Source organism: Asterias rubens, unplaced genomic scaffold (genome assembly GCF_902459465.1).
Source record: "Asterias rubens unplaced genomic scaffold, eAstRub1.3, whole genome shotgun sequence".
Taxonomy (NCBI): domain Eukaryota; kingdom Metazoa; phylum Echinodermata; class Asteroidea; order Forcipulatida; family Asteriidae; genus Asterias; species Asterias rubens.
The window spans coordinates 81,727-103,528 of NW_022985709.1; the positions used below are offsets into that span (position 1 = coordinate 81,727).

Below are 21,802 nucleotides of genomic sequence, written 5' to 3' on the forward strand. Positions count from 1 at the left end.
AAAAAAATTCTGTCAGGCCACATAAAACAAAAAAATTGTTGATCGTCCTGCCCGACCGTTCAAAACCCCCAGACCCCATTTTGTTTTGTTTTCTTTTTTTCCCCCCATGTCTGGATATCTCTTTATACTTTTACTGCCCAGATTTTTCAGCTGATATTTTTATCAAAATGTACAGGTTTGAAAAGATGTTTAAAGGTTTTTATTCATGTTGGCAAAGCAAGAAGAATTCTTCAAATATATTTTACACTGTGCTTATTTGTTTGAACAAGTTTACAGAAAATGTAATCTAGGAGTTAAATTTGTTTGACAAAACTATTGAAAACATCAAAAACACACAAACCCTCTGTTTTATAGTGATTGTGATGATTTCTTTATTCTTGATTTCATATTTGGCATGTCAACAAAACTATAAAAAAACAAATCCCTCCCTCCCCCATCCGCAAAAAAAGAGGACGATCAAATTTGTGTTATGTGGCCATATATACTGAGCTGTTGTCTTCCTTTTAGGAGAATCAAAAAATATAACGAAATCTATAACTACCTGCAGAAGGGACAGCAGCAGGTATATTCCTGCCGCTACAGCAAACCGCAAAACTCTACTGTAGCCGCCGTAGTAGACATCTGGGTTGATGTAAACATCGCTGCGTGGATCGGTCGTCGCAAGGTTTTTGAATCCAACCACCTTTTGGGTAAACAAAATAAAGGGATTTTTTTTTTAAGGAATATAGTTCCTCACTGTTTAAAGGCAGTGGACACTATCGGTAATTACTCAAAATAATTATCATCACAAAACCTTTCTTGATTACGAGTACGGTAATGGGGAGAGGTTGATAGTATAAAACATTGTGAGAAACAGCTCCCTCTGAAGTGGCGTAGTTTTTGAGAAAGAAGTAATTTTCCACGAATTTGATTTTGAGATCTCAAGTTTAGTTTTGAGGTCTCGAATGTGTTGAGATACACAAACTTAAAGAGTCTGGGTACTTTTTGTATTACAGAAAAAAAACAATGTCAACAGATTTACCTTAAACTAACATAGTTTGAAGATAATGATGGTAGAAAGCTTCCCTGAAATATTACTTGCTGACAATTATCAATAGTGTCCACTGTCTTTAAAGACACCGAACACTTAGGTAATTGTCAAAGACCAGTCTTCTTACTTGGTGTATCTCAACATATACATAAAATAACAAACTAGTGAAATTTCAGCTCAACTGATCATCTAAGTTGCAAGATAATAATGAAAAAAAACCAGCCCTTGACACAATGAAGTTGTGTGCTTTCAGATGCTTGATTTCGAGACCGCAAAATCAAATTCTGAGGTCTCGAAATCAAATTCATGGAAAATTACTTCTTTCTCGAAAACTACGTTATTTCAGAGAGAGCCGTTTCTCAAAATGTTTTATACTGTCAACAGCTCCCCATTACTCGTTACCAAGTAAGGTTTTATGCTAATAATTATTTTGAGTAATTACCAATAGTGTCCACTGCCTTTAAAGTAGTGTCATAGATTGGTAAGCGCTCCAAAAACACCATGTAGCTAATTTGTGAAAACTTAAAGGCAGTGGACACTATTGGTAATTACTCAAAATAATTATTGCCATAAAACCTTTCTTGGTGACGAGTAATGGGGAGAGGTTGATAGTATAAAACATTGTGAGAAATGGCTCCTTCTGAAGTGCCATAGTTTTTGAGAAAGAAGTAATTTCACGAATTTGATTTCGAAACCTCAGATTTAGAAACCTCAGATTTAGAACTTGAGGTCTAGAAATCAACCATCTAAACGCACACAACTTCATGAGACAAGGCTTATTTTTCTTTCATTATTATCTCGCAACTTCGATGACCGATTGAGCTTAAATTTTCACAGGTTTGTTATTTTATGCGTATGTTGAGATGACTCAACTGTGAAGACTAGTCTTTGACCAATAGTGTCCATTGTCTTTAATTTGGTTTCAGCAAATGTTTTGATGTATGTTGTCTGTGACTTTCTTCTGCAAACTGACCTCCAGAAAGAAGAGCATGGCCGCCATCTGAAAGAAGATGTTGCTGCGTCTCATCTCCTGCAAAATCAAATAAAGAACAAGGTTTTTAATAATAAGTTTAATAATAACTAGTTCTCATATAATGCATTTCACAATAACCTCTCAATGCGCTTTACATTAGGGCCCGGGGCCCAATTTCATAAAGTTGTTTACCGGTAGGCAAATTAAGGCACAATTACTGCAGCCAAAAAAAAAAGATGTGTGTAATCATGCGTATTTCAACATGATTTCTCAAGTAAGTAGACTAATTCTAGACGCGCATGCACATTCACCATGAAATTGCATTGTTACGTCACTCGTGTGCTTACCGGGGGTTAGCCAGCATTGGTTACGGTAAACAGCTTTATGAAATAGATTCTGCTAAGGGTCACTCCGTAAGCACAAAACGTCTGCTTACATGCTTTATGAAATTCGGCCCTGGGAACAATTTCACAGAGCTGCTAAGCACAAAAATGTGCTTAGCATGAAATTTCTTCCTTGATAAAAACAGGATTACCAACCAAATAATCAACGTGATTTTCAGGATAAGCAAACAACAGCTGAATACCAGTAACAAGCAATATGCAACAAATGGAAATTTTGGTTTGCAATCCTGTTTTTATCAAAAAGAAATTTCATGGTGAGCAAATTTGTTTTACTTAGAAGCCCTATTCCATTTGAGCCCTGTTCATTGGGCTAATAACATTCCTTCTTTCTCAGCTCCCTATAGAAAGTTCACATCCCTGAGAGCTATGTGGCGCTCCAGTCACTTTTTTTATACACAATATCAAAATAATCAATATACCCTCGCAGGTACTCATTTATACCCCTGGGTGAAGAGAAGCAATTATTGTAAAGCATATTTATTGGCAGCATATTGCGCCACAGCACCTTGTGAACCATTACATGGTGCTAAAGGATTAGGTCTTATATCTCAAACTTCGACCCACTCCTTGCAGTAATAATACCTGGCGCTTTGTATCCTTTGGCAAAAGGTGCGTTATAAATACGGTTATTATTATTATTATTATTAATATATTGACGTTAAATCAAGCATGAAATAGAACAAAAAATAAAATAAATGATGTCCAGAATCTGTTCGTTCTTACCTGCAGTTCATTCCACTCATTGGCCACAAAGTACGTCCTCCAAATGCTGACCGGTGCTACGTTCCCCTTGGCACCCCCAGCGTCATTGGACTGGACCACACGACCCCTTGACCTCTCCCAGTCAATCAGGAAGATATCGCTGAGACACTGGTAGACCAACAAATGCAAAACCTCAAGGCCCTGAGTCGACCAATCAAAAACCGACAAGAAGGTTTATTTTGGTGTGAGCAAGAAATTTAATTTCTCAAAAGATGTTGAGACAATAAACTTATTAACTCTGTTTACTATAACAGTTTATGCTTACTCAAATCCTCCAATACAAGAATATTCTGCTCACTTACCTGGCAACCACATATCTTTGAAGTTTAAATTTAGCTAACAAGCAAATGGTCTACTCTTGTTAGGGCATTACAAGACGCTTGTGGAAGGGCATTACAAGACACTTATGACGCCTTTTGTCCCTAAGACCAGTGCCTTATATATCCTTATGTATAAAGACACGGAGACCAGTCTATTCTATGACCATTGACCAACAGGTTTTAATCATGACTGTCTATTTCTGATTTTAATTGAATCGTACTGTTTTTATCTTTCGTATTTCGTCTGTAAATAGTAATTCTCAGAGATGTTTTTTATATTATATTTCGATGTATTTTTGTATAAATGGTTAAGTTTTTAGTGTATTTTTATATAACATATTTTTAGAATTTCACTGTTCAAATATCTGTTTTTTACAAGTGACAATAAAACATTATTCTATTCTTATTCTAACATCCCTTACTCAGGAGTGAGAGTCATTCCTAACGAAAAAGTCTGAAACTTGGATACAAATTCAAAGGCACGTCGAAATGATGCCATTTCTACCGTTTGGTAACCCCTGGGGTTATAGATTCCAAGGAGCTTTTGGAAACAGTATCCAAAGCAGTAGAGAAGTAGAACAATGAGCAGGATTTTTTTATTTGTGGGAAAAAACATTGTCTGATTTTCTTCACCAGGCCGACATAAAAAATTATAATTCAGCCAAAAGTCTGAATAATCTCATCCCTGCATGACCCAAAGGTGTGGTCTCTATCTATTAAGGGCTAGACTAGTCTTGTCATTACTCTTAATGATAAAAAAATAAAACAACAACCTATTTAATCTATGGACTGTAAGTAAAACATACAAAGAGATAAGAAGGTGTTTACCTTGAAGGCGAATGCGAAACATAGATACCAAATGAAGGACTCTTCTTGACGTTTCGTCGGGAGAACCAAATAAACCAAGCCTTGCAGCTTTAAAGAAACAAAAAAAGTCAAAATTATCCAATGAAAGTTTTTGCTTATTGACATTTTCTTAAAGTATTTGGGTACTCTTGTAACGTTTGAAGTTAATGATCATAGAAAGCTTCCCTTACTAGCTGAGGTGCTGTACTTTTTGAGAAATTAGTAAAACAATATCATGAAAACACATTTTACATGCTGCAATCATTTTCGTCTCCTGAAACTGTGCAAGTTCAATGTCAATCTGTGGATATTGTGTTTTTGTGGTACAAAAAGTACCAGACCCTTTGAGCTCATTTTGTAAATTGTTAAAATGTAAACTGTATTTTGTTTTTGTTTGTATAATGATTCAAATAAATAAACTATACAACAACAAAACGGTGAACAATAAAGCATTCTATGATTGAATCTACACTTTCTTGCTCATTCTCCTCATCATAGCATTCTGTGAATGAATCTACACTTTCTCGCCATTCTCAACATAGCATTTTACGCACGAATCTACACTTTCTTATCCATTCTCCTCATCATAGCATTCTGTGAACGAATCTACACTTTCTCGCCCATTCTCCTCAACATATCATTTTATGCACGAAACAACACTTTATTATCCATTCTCCTCATCACAGCATTCTGTGAACGAATCTAAACTTTCTCGCCCATTCTCCTCAACATATCATTTTATGCACGAAACAACACTTTATTATCCATTCTCCTCATCACAGCATTCTGTGAACGAATGTACACTTTCTCCCCCATTCTCCTCAACATATCATTTTATGCACGAAACAACACTTTATTATCCATTCTCCTCATCACAGCATTCTGTGAACGAATGTACACTTTCTCGCCCATTCTCCTCAACATATCATTTTATGCACGAAACAACACTTTATTATCCATTCTCCTCATCACAGCATTCTGTGAACGAATGTACACTTTCTCCCCCATTCTCCTCAACATATCATTTTATGCACGAAACAACACTTTATTATCCATTCTCCTCATCACAGCATTCTGTGAACGAATCTACACTTTCTCCCCCATTCTCCTCAACATATCATTTTATGCACGAAACAACACTTTATTATCCATTCTCCTCATCATAGCATTCTGTGAATGAATCTACACTTTCTCGCCATTCTCAACATAGCATTTTATGCACGAATCTACACTTTCTTATCCATTCTCCTCATCATAGCATTCTGTGAATGAATCTACACTTTCTCGCCATTCTCAACAAAGCATTTTACGCACGAATCTACACTTTCTTATCCATTCTCCTCATCATAGCATTCTGTGAATGAATCTACACTTTCTCGCCATTCTCAACATAGCATTTTACGCACGAATCTACACTTTCTTATCCATTCTCCTCATCACAGCATTCTGTGAACGAATCTACACTTTCTCGCCATTCTCCTCAATATATTATTTTATGCATGAAACAACACTTTATTATCCATTCTCCTCATCATAGCATTCTGTGAATGAATCTACACTTTCTCGCCATTCTCAACGTAGCATTTTATGCATGAATCTACACTTTCTAATCCATTCTCCCAAGCATAGCCTCATCCATATCTCATCAGGCCACACACAGCCAGAATCTAAGATGTATTCTTTATAATCCACATCCTACCTTAAAGAAGGTAAGCCAGTACAGTGTAGCACTAAAGAGGACGATAAAGAAGACGTTTCCCAGAGCAGCAAATGTGAAGAAGACAAACTTGAACATCGTCTGAAAAGATCAAAGTAAAAAAAAAAAACTGCCATCCTCTAGCCATCTACATAATCATAGTACAGTTTGTGGTAAACTCTGTTAACATGAAAAATCTCTTGTGAAAACAATACCAAGAGATGCGAGAAAATGAAATTAAGGGTTTAAAGTCGAGTTGTTTATTTAAAAATGCATTAGCATATTTTCTTTCAATGATGATTTTCAACTCTTTTTGTATATTATTTATCAGAAAGTAAGTTGCCAATATGAAATTAGATCTTTCTTGGAATTCAAATTTACGAAACAAATATTTTTCCAAAAATTCACTCCTTATTAGTTTTTCTTTTGCTTGTTTCTCCATACTGATATTTACGACCAAGATCGCATCACATGTCGGCTCCTCCTACCTTGACATCGATGTAGATGAGTCCAGCCCGGCGCCTCCATGCATTGGACCTTACTAGACCCCAGACGATTCCAACGCCGCTCAAGATGCCTAGAGAGGTAGACAAAGCATACTCTCCATAGTCTCTGTTCATCTCATAGGTCACTCGGAAATCCACCTGTTTGTCAATCAATTAAAAGGAATTAAAAGTCGCATCATTAGGGACATTATTGGTAGTTACTCAAAATAATTGTTTTTCATTCATCATTCTCTTGCAACTTCGATGACCAATTGAGCCCAAATGTTCACAGATTTGTTATTTTATGCATATGTTGGGATACATCAAGTGACAATTTTATCAAAGGTGTCCTGGCCTTTAACCACATGAATGCATACTAGGCAGCAATAAGGGAATAAAAGGGTAGCGATGAGTTCTTAAACGGCTGTTTAAAGCCAGCAGGGTCGTTGCCGTGTTATAAAGGCCCGACCCGAAGGCAAGAGCCTTTACAGCACGGCAACGACCCCGCAAGGTTTTAAACGGACTTTTAAGAACGAAATGCCCTTTGTTAAAAAACGTTAACAAATACAATTATAGACACTTTGATAATTGAAAATTTCGAGGTTTGAAATATAACTTTTTATTTTTTTAAAAAGAATCGACTGTTTGATGCATGTGGGTTGTGTGCGTAGAAAAAGATTTTGCGCTGTTACTAACAGCTATGAATTGCAATCCGCGTGAAAATCTTGTGCGCTCGACACGTCAAAACCAGCCGGTTATAAACAGTTCCAGCTGGTTATTATCAACCATTTATCAACACCCCCACGTGACATGCTCTCCACCAATAGGAGTAGAGAAACTGTCTGGGGTATTTATGAATGGTTCATATAATAGCTACTTTAGTTATGCCGGTTAAACACAACAGAACCCTTTCACAAGGCTGGCTGGGTGGCGTTGTGGTATCTTTCCTCGCCTTCCACCTTTAGGACCCCCTAGTTTGAATTCAACTGGGGCACTATATGGATTGGGTTTCTCAGTCCCTACCTCACTCAACATGGGTATTTACCATGCCAAAATCTCTAGGGTTTTTCCCTCACTTATCTAAAACTGAAACCTCCTTCTTTTTCTTCTCACCATAGGTTTCTCGGCTAGTATAGTCCTTTGCTCCAAAACCAAAAAGAATAAATTTAATGAAACTTCATACCGTCACTTCTGTATTATCGTCGTAGTTATTTTCATACGCCAGCTCCGTGTACGTTATCTTTAGCAGAGGGGGATGGATCTTGCCCTCTCTCGTCTCCCCATCGAGCTGTTGCATTGTCACTCTGGAAAAAAAAGGAAATCATTGGGAAAAAAATTTTTATGGGGATTTTATTGCTATAATTTATCTATTTCGACTGGGTTTTTTAGATAAATTGAGAATTTTGTGAAAATGAGTTTTTGGTAAAAAAACACACAATTTTTTTGGTCAGTGATTATAGAGTTTCAAATGATAAAGTACCGAAAACTATAGATTTTTGATAGTGAGGGAAGTGTAAACTACACAAAAATTTAGGTATAATGAGAATTTTTTTAAATTAAATTTTTGATCAAAAATAAATAAAATCACCATGCCGGTTAGGTCAAACTTTCAGATTTCGGGTCAAAAAATAATTGGTGATTTTATGGTTTTAAATGATACAGAACGGACTACTAAAGACATTTTATCGGTGTGGGTTGGAGCAGTTAGCAAAAATTTTAGAATTATTGAGATATTTGTTAGTTTGAGTTTTTGTTCCAAAATCCACAAAAAAATGTGATGTCGGCATCACTTTTTTTTCTCTAGTCAAACCATTTTTTTGTGATGTTTCAAAGAGTACAGTACAGACCACAAGAGAAAAATTTCACTGGGTAAATAAGCCAAAGTTATTAAGAATTTTGTGAAGTTGAGTTTTTGGTCAAAAAAAAAAAAAGAATTCACCATGCAGACATGTGTCATCTTTTTCAGAATTCGGGTCGAATAAAACAAATTCACCAGTGAAACGTACTTACAGAATCTCGATGCTGCTTGCATATCGAACAACTTTAGCTGGCGCAGTGGTTGACTCTTTCCCGCTGATGTTATCAACGAGAAAGAACCGGCGTGTTAACTGCCAGTTCGTGTTGGCACTTCCTGCCAAGTAAAACAACAGATGAAGGTATTAGGAAAATTAAGCGGTTCTACACAGATGTTGGATAAATAATCACAAAACAGGACAACATTAGGCCTAGGATTGGTACTCCGAATAGATGGTATAGAATAACCCCTTGGTCTCTATGAAAGTTGCCATAATGAATGTGTGTCTTATTGCGAACATCGATGAAGCACGCAGCATTTGGATACAATGTTTTCATTGGATAAACGCGCAGTGACGTAAGCTTTTAACATAAGGTGGTTTTTAACAGCTGCACTTTCGGTCGTTTGCATGACCAGAATAAGTACTGTCGTCCAGTGACTGAATCTCAATTTCTTGATTTGTCTGTTTGTGCAATTCATAATCATAGATGTTGAACCAAGTATGAGAGAGATTGACTGTTGCCAACTTGGTGTTTATATCCATTTGTGGGAGTGCAGGTTATGCTGCGTGCACAAATGTGAAGAGAACGCAAAAGACACGGGTGCCATTTTGTAAGATGATCGTTGTGTGTGCGTTGAATATGCAGTACACGCCAGTTTGTGTATGATAAATACACGCTATGCAGTTTTTGTCTAATAGCCACATGCTGGGCCGCGTAACTAGGCCAGTGCGCCCTCTAGTTCTTATATAACTCTATGGTATGAACTTACTTCTGTTAAGGAAGGCTTCATCATCTTGGTAGTTGTCTAATAGGACTGGGATTGCATACAGTGCTTCTTCTCCTGCATCGTTTGTATACTGAAGATCTACAAGCTACTGGTTCAGGAAATGTAACCCGGTTTTGCAATTTTTATAAGTTGTCTTTTACCCTTACACCGATGTTTGCAATGCTAGAGCAGATGTCTTACCACTAGATCACTGAGCTAGCAGGTACTGCAACGATTTGCAATGCTAGAGCAGATGTCTTACCACTAGATCACTGAGCTAGCAGGTACTGCAACAATTTGCAATGCTAGAGCAGATGTCTTACCACTATATCACTGAGCTAGCAGGTACTGCAACAATTTGCAATGCTAGAGCAGATGTCTTAATACCACTAGATCACTGAGCTAGCAGGTACTGCAACAATTTGCAATGCTAGAGCAGATGTCTTAATACCACTAGATCACTGAGCTAGCAGGTACTGCAACGATTTGCAATGCTAGAGCAGATGTCTTACCACTAGATCACTGAGCTAGCAGGTACTGCAACAATTTGCAATGCTAGAGCAGATGTCTTACCACTAGATCACTGAGCTAGCAGGTACTGCAACAATTTAATAGATGCTTCGTTTTGCATCAGGGCTAAATAATATAGTTTGTCTTTCACCCTAACACAGATGTATTTTACGCACTGTACACTCAGTATGCCCGGGTTCTGTGAAAAAGTCCATAGGCAAGTCAATTGGGTGTGATTGGAACCCATGACCTTTGAATAGCTAGGGCAGATGTCTTACCACTAGACCATCGAGCCAGCCAGGTTGATAGAGGCAGTTTAAATCCTAGTGTTTCAATTCCACTATGTTGTTATCAATTGATAAACAAACTGGCTGAATGTCATGGACAACCAGTTGTTTTGAACAAAGTCAACATTTTTGCACGCTTTCAATTTAATATAATATCTCTCATGATCGGTTGTTTTGTATCCAAGAAATTTGCTCATTTGCTACTGCTATTTTTGAATAGTTGTGTGACATGGTTACAAACTGTGGCCATCTGTTTTTTGTTTTTTTTGCATTTATGGCTTTCCATAGTTTTCCAACCTTTATTGGCAAAACCTCCGGCTGAGACATTGCAATAGAAAAGTCTTTTAAAGAAAAGTGTCTTCAATCAATCAATAAGAAATTATTTACAAAGCACCAAAATCAACAACAATTGTTGGAATCCAAAGGACATTTGGTTCAAAGGATAATAATAATAATAATTTGGGGGGCTAATCGTCCTTACTCGCAGCTAGAGCTGAATTGCGAAGGACGCGGCTACGTGTTCGAGAAGCAGGCATGCAAGGGCGCATTCAGCTGCCAGCCACATCAACCCTTTATGACCACGGAGCACAGCCAAGATCGAAAGTGTTTGATTTTTTCGTGAGGGAGTAAAACCGGATAGTCTGGAAAACCCTTGTGGCACAGCAGAGAACCAGCGCACAACTCAACTCACATATGGCCCCGACCGGGAATCGAACCGGGGTCACCTTGGTGAGAGGCGAGCGCTTTTCGCACAAGCCAACCGTGCCACCCAAAAGGATACACATGTCATAGAATGTTGTCTCGTAATTGTTCCACAAATCTTGGGCCGTCAACTTACACTAAAAGAAACAAAACAATCAAAGAAACATAGAATCATCAAAATGAAAACACAAATATGCCTACTATTCCACGATAAGTGTTCTGGGTTCTTTTACATGCACTACCAATCGTTATGAAAGATAAAGCAATTATGGCAAAGTATCTTGCTCAAGAAGTAAGGTAGTTTTTAAGAAAGAGGTAAATTCACACTCAATCATTAAAAGATTTCAGGTCTTAAGACTTTTTTAAGCCATGTAAAAAAGCACACAAAATAGTGCACTACAGGTGTTTTTTCTTTTAGTATTCTCTTGCAACTTTGATGACCAGTTGAGTCAAAATGTTCACAGATTTGTTATTTTACGCTCATGTCGGGATACACCAAGTGAGAATACTGGTCTTTTACAATTAACTAAAGGTATCCAATGCCTTTGAATGAGTAAGTGCTACAGTCTGACTAGTTACTTACACTGAGCAACTATAAATATAAACATTATTAGTAAACTTGCGGGTACAACCATGGGTAAAATCTCTTTTGAAGGAAAAGCGCCGGTTTGGTCTCGACATTTCAAACAGTATACTCTGCTCGTCTTCAGAGCCACCACTACTTCAAAAGAGTTTTTTTTACCCATGGTTGTACCCGCAAGTTTACGGGTACAAATTTATATTTATAGTTGCTCTTATTCTCCACACCATGCAAAGCTTCAAACACCATTTACTTACACTGGTTGTGTAGGTCATGGCAAAGGTATATGCAGCGTCCATTTCAGACACAGTGTCTTTGCAGAGCTGAAATAAAACACAGAGTAAATTTTTGAATTTTCAGAAGTTCTCCTTGGAATTATACAAGAAAATAAACAACAGTCAATTCAAGAATAATAATAATAATAATAATGGGCATTTACAATGTGCCGGTATCCATCTAAAGATGCTCATGGCGCAGTGACACAATAAACAGGAAAAAGTTATGCAGTCCTCATTTGATGAGTCTTGAGGGAAGTTTTGAACAAAGCTATTGATGGAGAAAGTTTAACATAATGCGGCAAGTCGTTCCATAATGAAGGAGCAGCAGAAGTAAATGATTTTTCACCCCATGATGTTTTGGCCAGGGGTTTTCTTAAAAGATGTTTGTTAGTAGATCGCATAGATTGGCGGTTGGAAGTATGGGGTTGGAGTCCTTCTGAGAGATATGGTGGTAAAGTGCCTTTTGATGAGCGATAGACATACACGAGGATCTTGAAGATCTTGAAGATGATTCTGTCCTTAAGGAAGCCATTAAGGAAGAAATAATATAATTTAGTTTAGCTTGGTTGGGTTGATTTAGTGGCGGTTTCTTTCCTTACCTTCCACCTCTTAGACCCTGGTTCAAATTACGCCGAGGAAGGGGGGGGGGTACTGCATGGATTGGGACCTTAGGTTCAAATCACGCCGGGCACCACACTCAAGGATCGGGTTTTCAGTCCCTACCCGACTGTATGAGCTTTCCCTGGAATAACACTTCTCAAGGGTTATCCTTCCATATCTAAAACTGAAACTTCCTTATTTGTCTTCTCTCCGTAGGTTCCTTGGCTGGTACAGTTTGATTTTCTGAGAACTCACAGCTTCAAAACTAAAATATATTTAATGATTTTATTTTTGTAGCTGAGTGAAGGAGAGTTGAGGTATATTTTACCTGTATGACACCACCATTGACCGACACCAAGCCCCTGTAGTCACCATTGGCGCCATACTGAGCTACAAACAGTTTCAGTTTACTGTCCTGAAATAAAACATCAATTAGTAGACTCAATGAAGAGTCCAAAGCGGTTCAAAATTCAAGGAACATTACAGAATGGTTTTATTGTTAACTCCAAACGGAAAATAAGTTTTACTAATCAAATATGATATTTCAGATAGAAATATTTCAAGGGATGTTTTCTACTATGTTCATCATACTTCAATGTAAATCTGTGATCTTAGAATTTTTCACCAATTCTGTATTGTCCCTTTAAGGGGTTAAATAAATACATTAATAAGGGAATCAATGTGTGGTGAAGAGGTTTTCAACTAGTGGTTTAAACCCGCGCCGAGGCCTGGACTTGACAATTTTACTGAGACTAAGTTGAGTTAAATTATCAAGAACCAGGCTTCGGCGGTTTTAAACCGCTAGTTGAAAACCGATTCAACACACTTTGATTCCCATTCATAAATACTTTTTCGGTCAAAAAGCATCAACACTTTTTGCTCAAAAGGTGAAATAAAAGCAAAAATTATAAGTGTTCAATGATTTCTTTCAACACAACACCCCTCCAGCTATGAAATTGTTAGGCCCTCGGCCCGATCGGGTAAACAACTCCTTATAAGGGAATGATGTGGGCGTCCCGCGTATTGCGTGATCTGGCACAACTGTCCGGGGCGTTGCTCTCGACCAATAATAATGAAGAAATTGTCTTATACGCACAGGTGCAACCGCGCGAGTCACGCCACTGTTATAACACTTTTTACTGGTGTTATATCATCCGTCAAACAACACCTTGTGATGCCCTCTCAACCAATCAGAATAGATAAACTGTCTTGGGTATTTATGAATGTAGGATTAAAACAATCAACTGTTGATTCTTTTACCGTTGATAAAGGGTCAGCGGAGAATTTGGTTGGGATGGCCGTCTCGGTTAGGATCCTGTCAGCCGTATCAATGGAGTACTTCAACCATGGCATTGTCATGGCCCTGCAAGTTAATCACAGAAAAGTATTGTTTGAAGCTTTGCATGGTGTGGAGAAATAATCAGAAACTATATATAAATAGTAAACTTGCCGGTACAACCATGTGTAAATCTCTTTTCAGTGAGTGTTGGCTCTGAAAAGGGCCGGTTTGGTCTTGACGTTTCGAACAGTAAACTCTGCTCGTCTTTAGGTTCTTTCGAAAACCTGTCTTTCTCCTGAAGATGAGCATAGTATACTGTTCGAAACATCGAGACCAAACCGACTCTTTTTAGGGCCAAAATTCATTCAAAAGAGATTTACATATGGTTGTAACCGCAAGTTTAGTATTTATTTAGAGTTTCTCCTTACAGAGAAAAGTCATTTGAGCAATTTTCTTATAATTTAGTTTGTGTCGCTTGGGTGAACCTGGTCAGTCTAATGCAGCCCTCTCCCATGCTAATTTATACCAATAATATAACAATCAATTTATCAGAACCATAATATTGTGTCTCCATTTGGGATTATTGGTCTTCCAGTAGGAATTAAAGTGTTTTTCATGAGTATGAGCAAAGTGAAGGCGCATGGAAATAAAAATAATAATAATAATTTGACATTTTGTTTTGTTGCCGGAATGTCTAGAGAGCCGTCAAACCTCTCCAGACATGGAAACTGTTTTTACTCCAAAAGTTGGCTTTGTTCTAAAAAACATTTTGTTTGTGACCTTTTTGTACAGTCGCTGAAAAAGAGTAGAGTTTGATTTAAGCTTGTAGCGTCAAATTTTCACATGTTAGTGTCAGTGTATACATGTACATTTTGATAGGATAAAAAAAACAAAGGTATGGTTTGCCCTTAGCACATATTTGTGTATGGGTAAAATAAAAATGAAGAACTTTACAATTCGAGGCAGAGGTCGCCCTAAGCTGGATAGACAATGTGACAAAGTGGAGTGGAAGAAATGTAGGAGAGCTAAGAAGAGCAGAGAGATTGAAAGAGAACAAGTGATGGCTGCAACTCAAGAAGGGCGCCTCCACTACATCTTGAGGATGAGGCGGCCACAGATGTAGTCTTTGCTGGATGATGATGATAAATTTGTTCCGTAAGATTGGGTCAAAATTAAACCCATCTGACCCTCGGCCTCTTACCAGTCTATGTTGTCCGCCAGTATTGGGCTTAGTCCAAACCTGATTTCTTCAAAGAAGAAGCAGGCATCGCTCTGACTGTTTGGATAGTAGTTCAACAACACGCACAGATTCCCCAGAAGTTGACAGGCCAGTAGATTCTGATAAATCTGATCAAGAAAACATAATTATGGGATTTGAGGCATTGCATGGTGAGGTATCATTATTTGGCTGGGTAGATTATGTTCTTTAGAGAACTTGTCTTGTTATATATTCTACTAACACAAAGTGGAGTAGATTTTCTGAATTTAAAAGAACTTTCCTACTTATTAACTACTAACTGGGTGGGAGGTAGGATATCAGCCGGGACTATACTACTTTGGTTTATCGGATCCAGAGGACTTCTCGTTATTAAATTCACTTCCGTGGAGTGACTTCTTAATTGGTCTTAACAATTCAACTAGATTGCTGAAAACTCTAAAACCCCTTCAAAATGACCTCTCCCAGGCAAACTGTAAGGAGCGCACTGTATCGTGAATAAATGACTTACATTACAAGCTGCTTCAGCTCCAAGAAGGTTCTCACTGAAGAACGTCGATACCAAAGGACTATCAAGAACCTGCAAAAACATTCAACAATTGTTCACTCTTTGGTTGCAAAAAAAAAACCTGGGCCCAATTTTTCAAAGTGCTGCTTAAGTAAATATTTATTTGTTCAAAACCAAACTATTTAAAAAATTTACCTCTTTTGGTTTATTACCCAAAAATATTGCATAACAATGTACTACTTAGCAGAAATGAGGAGGATACCAATTGGGGGGCCTTATTTTGGTAAGCATAATTTGTTTGTGCTTAGCTTTGTTTTGTGCTCAAGCAGCTCATATTGAACGAAGTCGCAGGATGCTTACTACTATACCATCTAAACGAGAAAAAGGCTTTTGGATAAAAACTACACAATTTTGTTTCATATGACCCTACCTTTAAAGCCATTATACACTTTCTGAACAGAAAAAATAAATAAAAGTTCACAGATTTACAAATAACTTACAGAGTTTACAGAAGGTAATGGTAAAAGACTTCTCTTGAAATATTATACCATGAAATGCTTCACTTTTTGAGAAAACATTAAAACAATTATCAATTCTCAACAACGAGAATTACTGATTATAGTAAACACATGTCATGACACGGCGAAACGTGCGGAAACAAGGGTGGGTTTTCCCGTTATTTTCTCCCGACTCCGATGACCGATTGAGTCTTAGTTTTCACAGGTTTGTTATTTTATATATAAGTTGTGATACACGAAGTGTGGGCCTTTGGACAATACTGTTTACCGAAAGTGTCCAATGGCTTTAAAACTAATTGTAAAAAATATTAAGGCGGTTTGAAACAAATAAACGTATTTTGTCAATCAGTTATAACTTTATAGTAAGGTTTGCGGTAACACCAAGTAACGATAATCTGTAAGTGAGTGCGGGTGGTTCTGAAAAGGACTGTAGTTTTAACGTTGAGTTAAACATCAATTTTTGTTTACCCACCCCAACTCATTGAGAGTTTATCATTACATGGTGTTACCACAAACCTAACAAAATGATATTTCCACCATGCAAGGTTTGAAATTCTTCTTAATTAATAACTTTCAAAAAACATTACTGACAGACATTTGACTTCAAGTTTGTCAATATTTTTCTTGCAACAAATAAAATTTATGCTAAAAAAAGATAACTTACTTCGAACGTCACCCTGTACGTATCTTCCCTTGGTTGCTTCAGCTCAGTGGATAATAGACAAAGGTCATTGAACTGTTGACAAACAAGAAGTACACATGAAACAGCCGCTCAGTGTGCAAGACAATAAGAACATAATCATGTGAATGAAATGCCATACAGCTGTTTCAGGTGAAGTTCCTTTAGCTGTGTGACACAATTTAACGACATTTAAAAATCACTCAATGGGAGTGAATTATGAGGTATAGAATATAACTTAGTGAAAACAAAACTTAGATTGAAACAAAAACAAACAAACTTTGTACCAGTATCCTGACGATGACTAGAGCAAGCTGGTTGAAACATTGAGACCAATTACGAACTCACTCCTCTGTAGTGGTGTTTACTAATTAGAAGTCCCCTCGATCAACTAAAGCTAAAGTATAATCATTTTGGTTTTTACCCATACACCGATGTGTGTTAGCACTGTATACTCAGTACTTTCCCCGAGTCCTGTGAAAAGGCATATCACTTGGGTGGGGTTTGAACCCACGACCCTTGCAATTCTAGAGCAGTGTCTTACCAACTAGACTACCGGGATTGCCCGCTAGCTAGAGGCAGTTCGAATCCTATTTTTTTGCAGCGGGTACCGCCACGATATATAAAAGAGGTTAAATTTACAAATTTAACATCTATTATATAAAGCTAAAGTGTCAGCCCTGGCTTATTTTCTACCTTCCGCCTAGGTAGAAGTTCTTTTCTGAGCTGAAAAGTCTCCTGAATTCTGAAAAATCTACTCCGTGGTCGTAGAATATATAGCAAGACAAGTTCTCAAGAACATAATCTAGCCAGCAAGCAGACACACACATGGTGTTACCACAAACCAAATTTATATTAATACCTCACCATTTAAAGGGTCTATGTACTTTTTGTAGGAGATAAAAAAACACAATGTCTACAGATTTACACTAAACTTAAACAGTTTGAAGATAATGATAGTAGAAAGCTTCCCTGAAAATATTACTAGCTGAGGTGCTGTAGTTTTTGAGCAATGAGTGAAACAATGCCATGAAAATAATTTCCGTCTTAGTGATCATGAGACGAAAATTATTTTAGCATGTAAAAACATATTTTCATGACATTGTTTTATTCATTTTTTGTTTAAAACTACAGCACTTCAGCAACTAACAATTTTAAGTACCAATATCTTCAAACGGTGTAAGTTTAATAAAAATCCGTGGACATTGTGTTTTGTGTTACAAAAAGTACCCAATCCTTTAAAGCCATTGGACACTTTTGGTGAACAGTATTGTTCAAGTCCCACACTTCGTGTATCACAACTTATATATAAAATAACAAACCTGTGAAAATAATATTTCATGAGAAGTCTTTCACCCTTACCTTCTGTAAACCCTGTAAATTATTTGTAAATCTGTGAATTTTTTTAAATTTTGTTATGTACCTAAAGTGTCCAATGGTTTTAATGCCTCAAATTCAATAAAACCAAACAAGTAAATAAACAAATCTTACCAAGGTGTTCGGAGAGCTACACAGGCAGGTATCACTTGTCCCCAGGTACCTCAGACACCTTTCGCACCTTAACATAAAAAAGGAATTCAATAATAAAAATGTGCCAAGGTCTGAACAAATTTGTAGGTTTTTATTATTTTAGTTTTTAACCTACACTTGTGTGTGTTATGCACTGAATACTGAGTGCTTTCCATTGTAACCTGTTTCTGCTTCGCACAAGTATTCAGTGTTAATTAGTCATCGAAGTTACAAGATAACAATGAAAGAAAAGACACCCTTGTTGCACAAATTTGTGTGCTTTCAGATGCCGAATAAAAGCGTCAGACCAGGGCCTAATTTCATAGAGCTGCTTAAGCACTAAATTTTGCATAAAAAAAACCTTGCTTACAAGCAATGTATGTGGCATGACATTTGGGCCAGTAGCATGTGTAAAATAAGCGAGCTGTTTTCGTTCTTAAGCAATTTGTTTTGATTAAGCAGCTCTATGAAGTTTGCCCCTGAAGTCTTAAAGTGAGAAATTACCTCTTTCTCAAAAACTATGTTACTTCAGAGGGAGCCATTTATCACAATGTTTTATACCATCAACAGCTTTAACAGACTTGTTATTTTATGCATTTTTGGGGGGGACACGCCAAGTGAGAAAATTGGTCTATAAAAATTACCAAACGTATCAAGTGCCTTTAGGCAGCTCTATGATGTTCGTCGCATTTTACTTACTGTGTTCTGTCTGCATTGGGTAAGGAGAAGGCGTCACACTGCACACAGGTTTTATTGGATTGAAGGACTCCAGTTATTGAGTACTCCGCTAAAATAAAAAGAAACCCATCAAAAGTTAGTTCTCTTCCATTGTTTAAAAACTTGCTGAAAACTCATTTATTTAAATCTTCATACACTTAGCTCGTTACATGTCTTGACAGTAGATTATTCATTGTATAATTTTGTATAATCTTTTTTTATACATATTACAAACTTTCAATGATTTAAAATGAAATAATAAATTTGACTCCTGCATCTGCTGAAATACTGCACAACACTCTTTAGTTGCCTGGTAGCTGTTGGAGTAACCCAAGGATTTGTGAGCTACTGTGATTTTTCATAAAAAAGACGGTACTTTGGCTGCTGCTGTTTCATTTCATTTCAGAAATATTTATTTTCACACGAATGAGCACGTTAGAAGAACAAAACAACTGTTACAAGAAAACTAATAAGTGGGGGAATTACACCAGAAGCCTAAGCTTATAAACGCAATGCCTTGAACACAACAACAAAAAACATTTGCATAAACAATACTCAAAAAGGAAGAAGAAAAAAAACAAAGACAATTTAACACAACAAAATAATGATACTACAGAAACAGAAAAACGAACGGAGTGGACATAAACTTAATGGACATCAGACGGACATACAAAACTTATTATATGTTTTGTATGTCAGCAGTGAGCTGTCGATTAAGTGTATTTCCACTCGATGTTCTAGTGATACATTTAATAAAAGTGATAATGCAAGCAAAAGAAAGCACTATTAAAGAGTACTATATGAATGTAGAAAACAAAACCAAACACATGCAAACTTATGCTATATACTGGGAGATAAGATGGTTCTTGAAAGTGGTTTTGAATTGAGGTAAAAAATGAAAGCAATAAATGAAAATCCTACCACCAATGAGTCCAGAGGGGCATGCCTCACACTGGCTTTGGACAAGAGTGTCACAATAGATGCAGTTCCATCCGTCTAATGTACTAACCTGAAATATAATCCGACAATCAAAAATGTTTTTATTAAATATAAAAATATCATTGGTTTCGCGTCACCTTTTGAATAATCACCTTAACATACTCTTAAGGCACTGGACACCATTGGTAATTACTAAAAATAATTGTTAGAATACAAACTTAATTGGTTATGAGCAATGGAGAGATGTTGATAGAAAGCATTTCGAAGTAACTTCACACTCAAATGTTAAAATACTTCAGGCCTGAAACCTTTTATTAGGCATCTGAATGCACACAACCCTCAGCTATTCAATCTGATCCACTGTGGTTTTGAATAAGGGAATCAATGAGTGGTGAAGAGGTATTCAACTTGTGGTTTAAACCCGCGCTGAGGCCTGGACTTGATAATTTTACTTAGACGAAGTCGAGGTAAATTATATCAAGAACCAGGCCATGGCGGCCTTGGCGGGTTTACACCACTCGTTGAAAACCGATTCAACACACTTTGATTCCCATTCATAAATAACTTTTCGGTCAAAAAACATCAACACTTTTTGGTCAAAAGGTAAAATAAATGCTAAAATTATAATTATTCAATGATTTCCTTCAACACAACACCCCTCCAGCTATGAAATGGTTAGGCCCTCTGGTAAACAACTCCTTACAAGGAGATGCTGTGCGCGTTGCACAACTGTTTCAGCCGTTGCTCTCGACCAATAGGAATGAAGAAACTGTCTTATACGCACAGGTGCAAGCGCGCGTGTCACGCCCATGTTATAACACTTTTTACACTGGTGTTATATCATCCGTTCAAACAACACATCCTGATGCCCTCTTGACCAATCAGAATGGATAAATTGTCTTAGGTATTTATGAATGATAGATAAACCATACACTGAACATGAACATAGTCAACCCTCCAACTGTTAGACCACTCAATATAATCTACTTTAGTTTTGAATGGTAGTAAATCTATGCCAGACTGCAGTATGGTATCAAGTGGTCAATGCATCAAACAGTACACAGTCGACCCTCCTACTGTGTGACCATTCAATATCATCTACTTTGGTTCTAAATGACAGCTAAACTATGTACATTTTCACAAATTGTATCGTTTGATGAACACATCTTCACAGTACACACAAATGCCGAGCTGTGGCTGAGCGGTCAAGACTCAAGCACACCAAACTCAAGCTCTAGTGTTTCTGATCAGCAGAGTGTGGGTTTGAGTCCTGGGCCGAATTTCATAGAGCTGCTAAGCACTAAAATTTGCTTAGCATAAAATTTCTTCCTTGATAAAAACAGGATTGCCAACCAAATTTCCATGTGTTGCATATTGCTTGTTACTGGTATTAAGTTGTTGTTTGCTTATCTTGAAACTTCCATGGAAATTTGGTTGGTAATCTTTTGACTTTGCTCTTAATTTTTCAATTTTTCTTGTGTATAAATTTTCTCTCTGCTTTTTAAAATGTTTATATTCATGTAATAATGTAAATCTGTATTTTAATTCAGTCTCTGGACTGCGACAAGCAGATGTTTTTACAATAAACCAGTAATCATAATAATAATAATAATCCCGTTTTAATCAAGGCAAACATTTCATGCTAAGCAAATTATTGTGCTTAGCAGCTCTATGAAATTGGACCCTGGTCATGACGCTTTCTCTCTCCATGCTATTAAAATTACATACCTGTCCTGCAGGGCAGGCCTCACATGTTAATGAAGGTCCCCCTTCGACGCTACTTGTCTTGTATGTAGATTTACAACTGCATGACAGTCCTAGGTGAAAAATGTTACATTAACAGAATTAGTTTGAATCATGTATGTTAAGGATGTACTTTTTTTTTTTTTAAACCTTCATTGACTTATACACTACCCATAATGCATCAGCAGCAAACCTGACACTTGACCTCATGAGAGTCCAAAGCCCTTAAGCTTGTGATGGAATTTTTTCTTCGATTGTGTTTGTGGACTTAAAAATTATAATTTTGAAGCTCAAGAAAAGACTGTGAGTAGAGCCAAGGATCAAATACCCAGTGGTGCATAGCAGAATGCCGATTCCCGTCTTAAACCCCTACAAAATATATCTGGTGCACTTGTAGCCTACTGGTATGATAAAAATATATAAAAGAACTCATGAAGTT

General features: G+C 37.1%; 1 protein-coding gene across 1 annotated transcript in view; it reads right to left on the reverse strand.

Annotated features, from left to right (window-relative positions):
- Positions 1–21,802, reverse strand: part of LOC117305965 (meckelin-like) — a 33,536-nt gene that overhangs the window by 10,383 nt on the left and 1,351 nt on the right. The window contains exons 2-21 of the mRNA XM_033790811.1: positions 21,349–21,437; positions 19,603–19,690; positions 18,664–18,751; positions 17,947–18,013; positions 16,441–16,512; positions 15,262–15,330; positions 14,736–14,881; positions 13,516–13,618; positions 12,584–12,670; positions 11,635–11,700; positions 10,877–10,934; positions 9,302–9,397; positions 8,527–8,647; positions 7,700–7,820; positions 6,520–6,675; positions 6,035–6,133; positions 4,318–4,404; positions 3,131–3,310; positions 2,004–2,060; positions 542–682 (exon numbers count right to left, since the gene is read on the reverse strand). Coding sequence (XP_033646702.1) covers positions 542–682; positions 2,004–2,060; positions 3,131–3,310; positions 4,318–4,404; positions 6,035–6,133; positions 6,520–6,675; positions 7,700–7,820; positions 8,527–8,647; positions 9,302–9,397; positions 10,877–10,934; positions 11,635–11,700; positions 12,584–12,670; positions 13,516–13,618; positions 14,736–14,881; positions 15,262–15,330; positions 16,441–16,512; positions 17,947–18,013; positions 18,664–18,751; positions 19,603–19,690; positions 21,349–21,437 — 1,991 coding nt within the window. The remainder of the gene's footprint in view (positions 1–541; positions 683–2,003; positions 2,061–3,130; positions 3,311–4,317; positions 4,405–6,034; positions 6,134–6,519; positions 6,676–7,699; positions 7,821–8,526; positions 8,648–9,301; positions 9,398–10,876; positions 10,935–11,634; positions 11,701–12,583; positions 12,671–13,515; positions 13,619–14,735; positions 14,882–15,261; positions 15,331–16,440; positions 16,513–17,946; positions 18,014–18,663; positions 18,752–19,602; positions 19,691–21,348; positions 21,438–21,802) is intronic.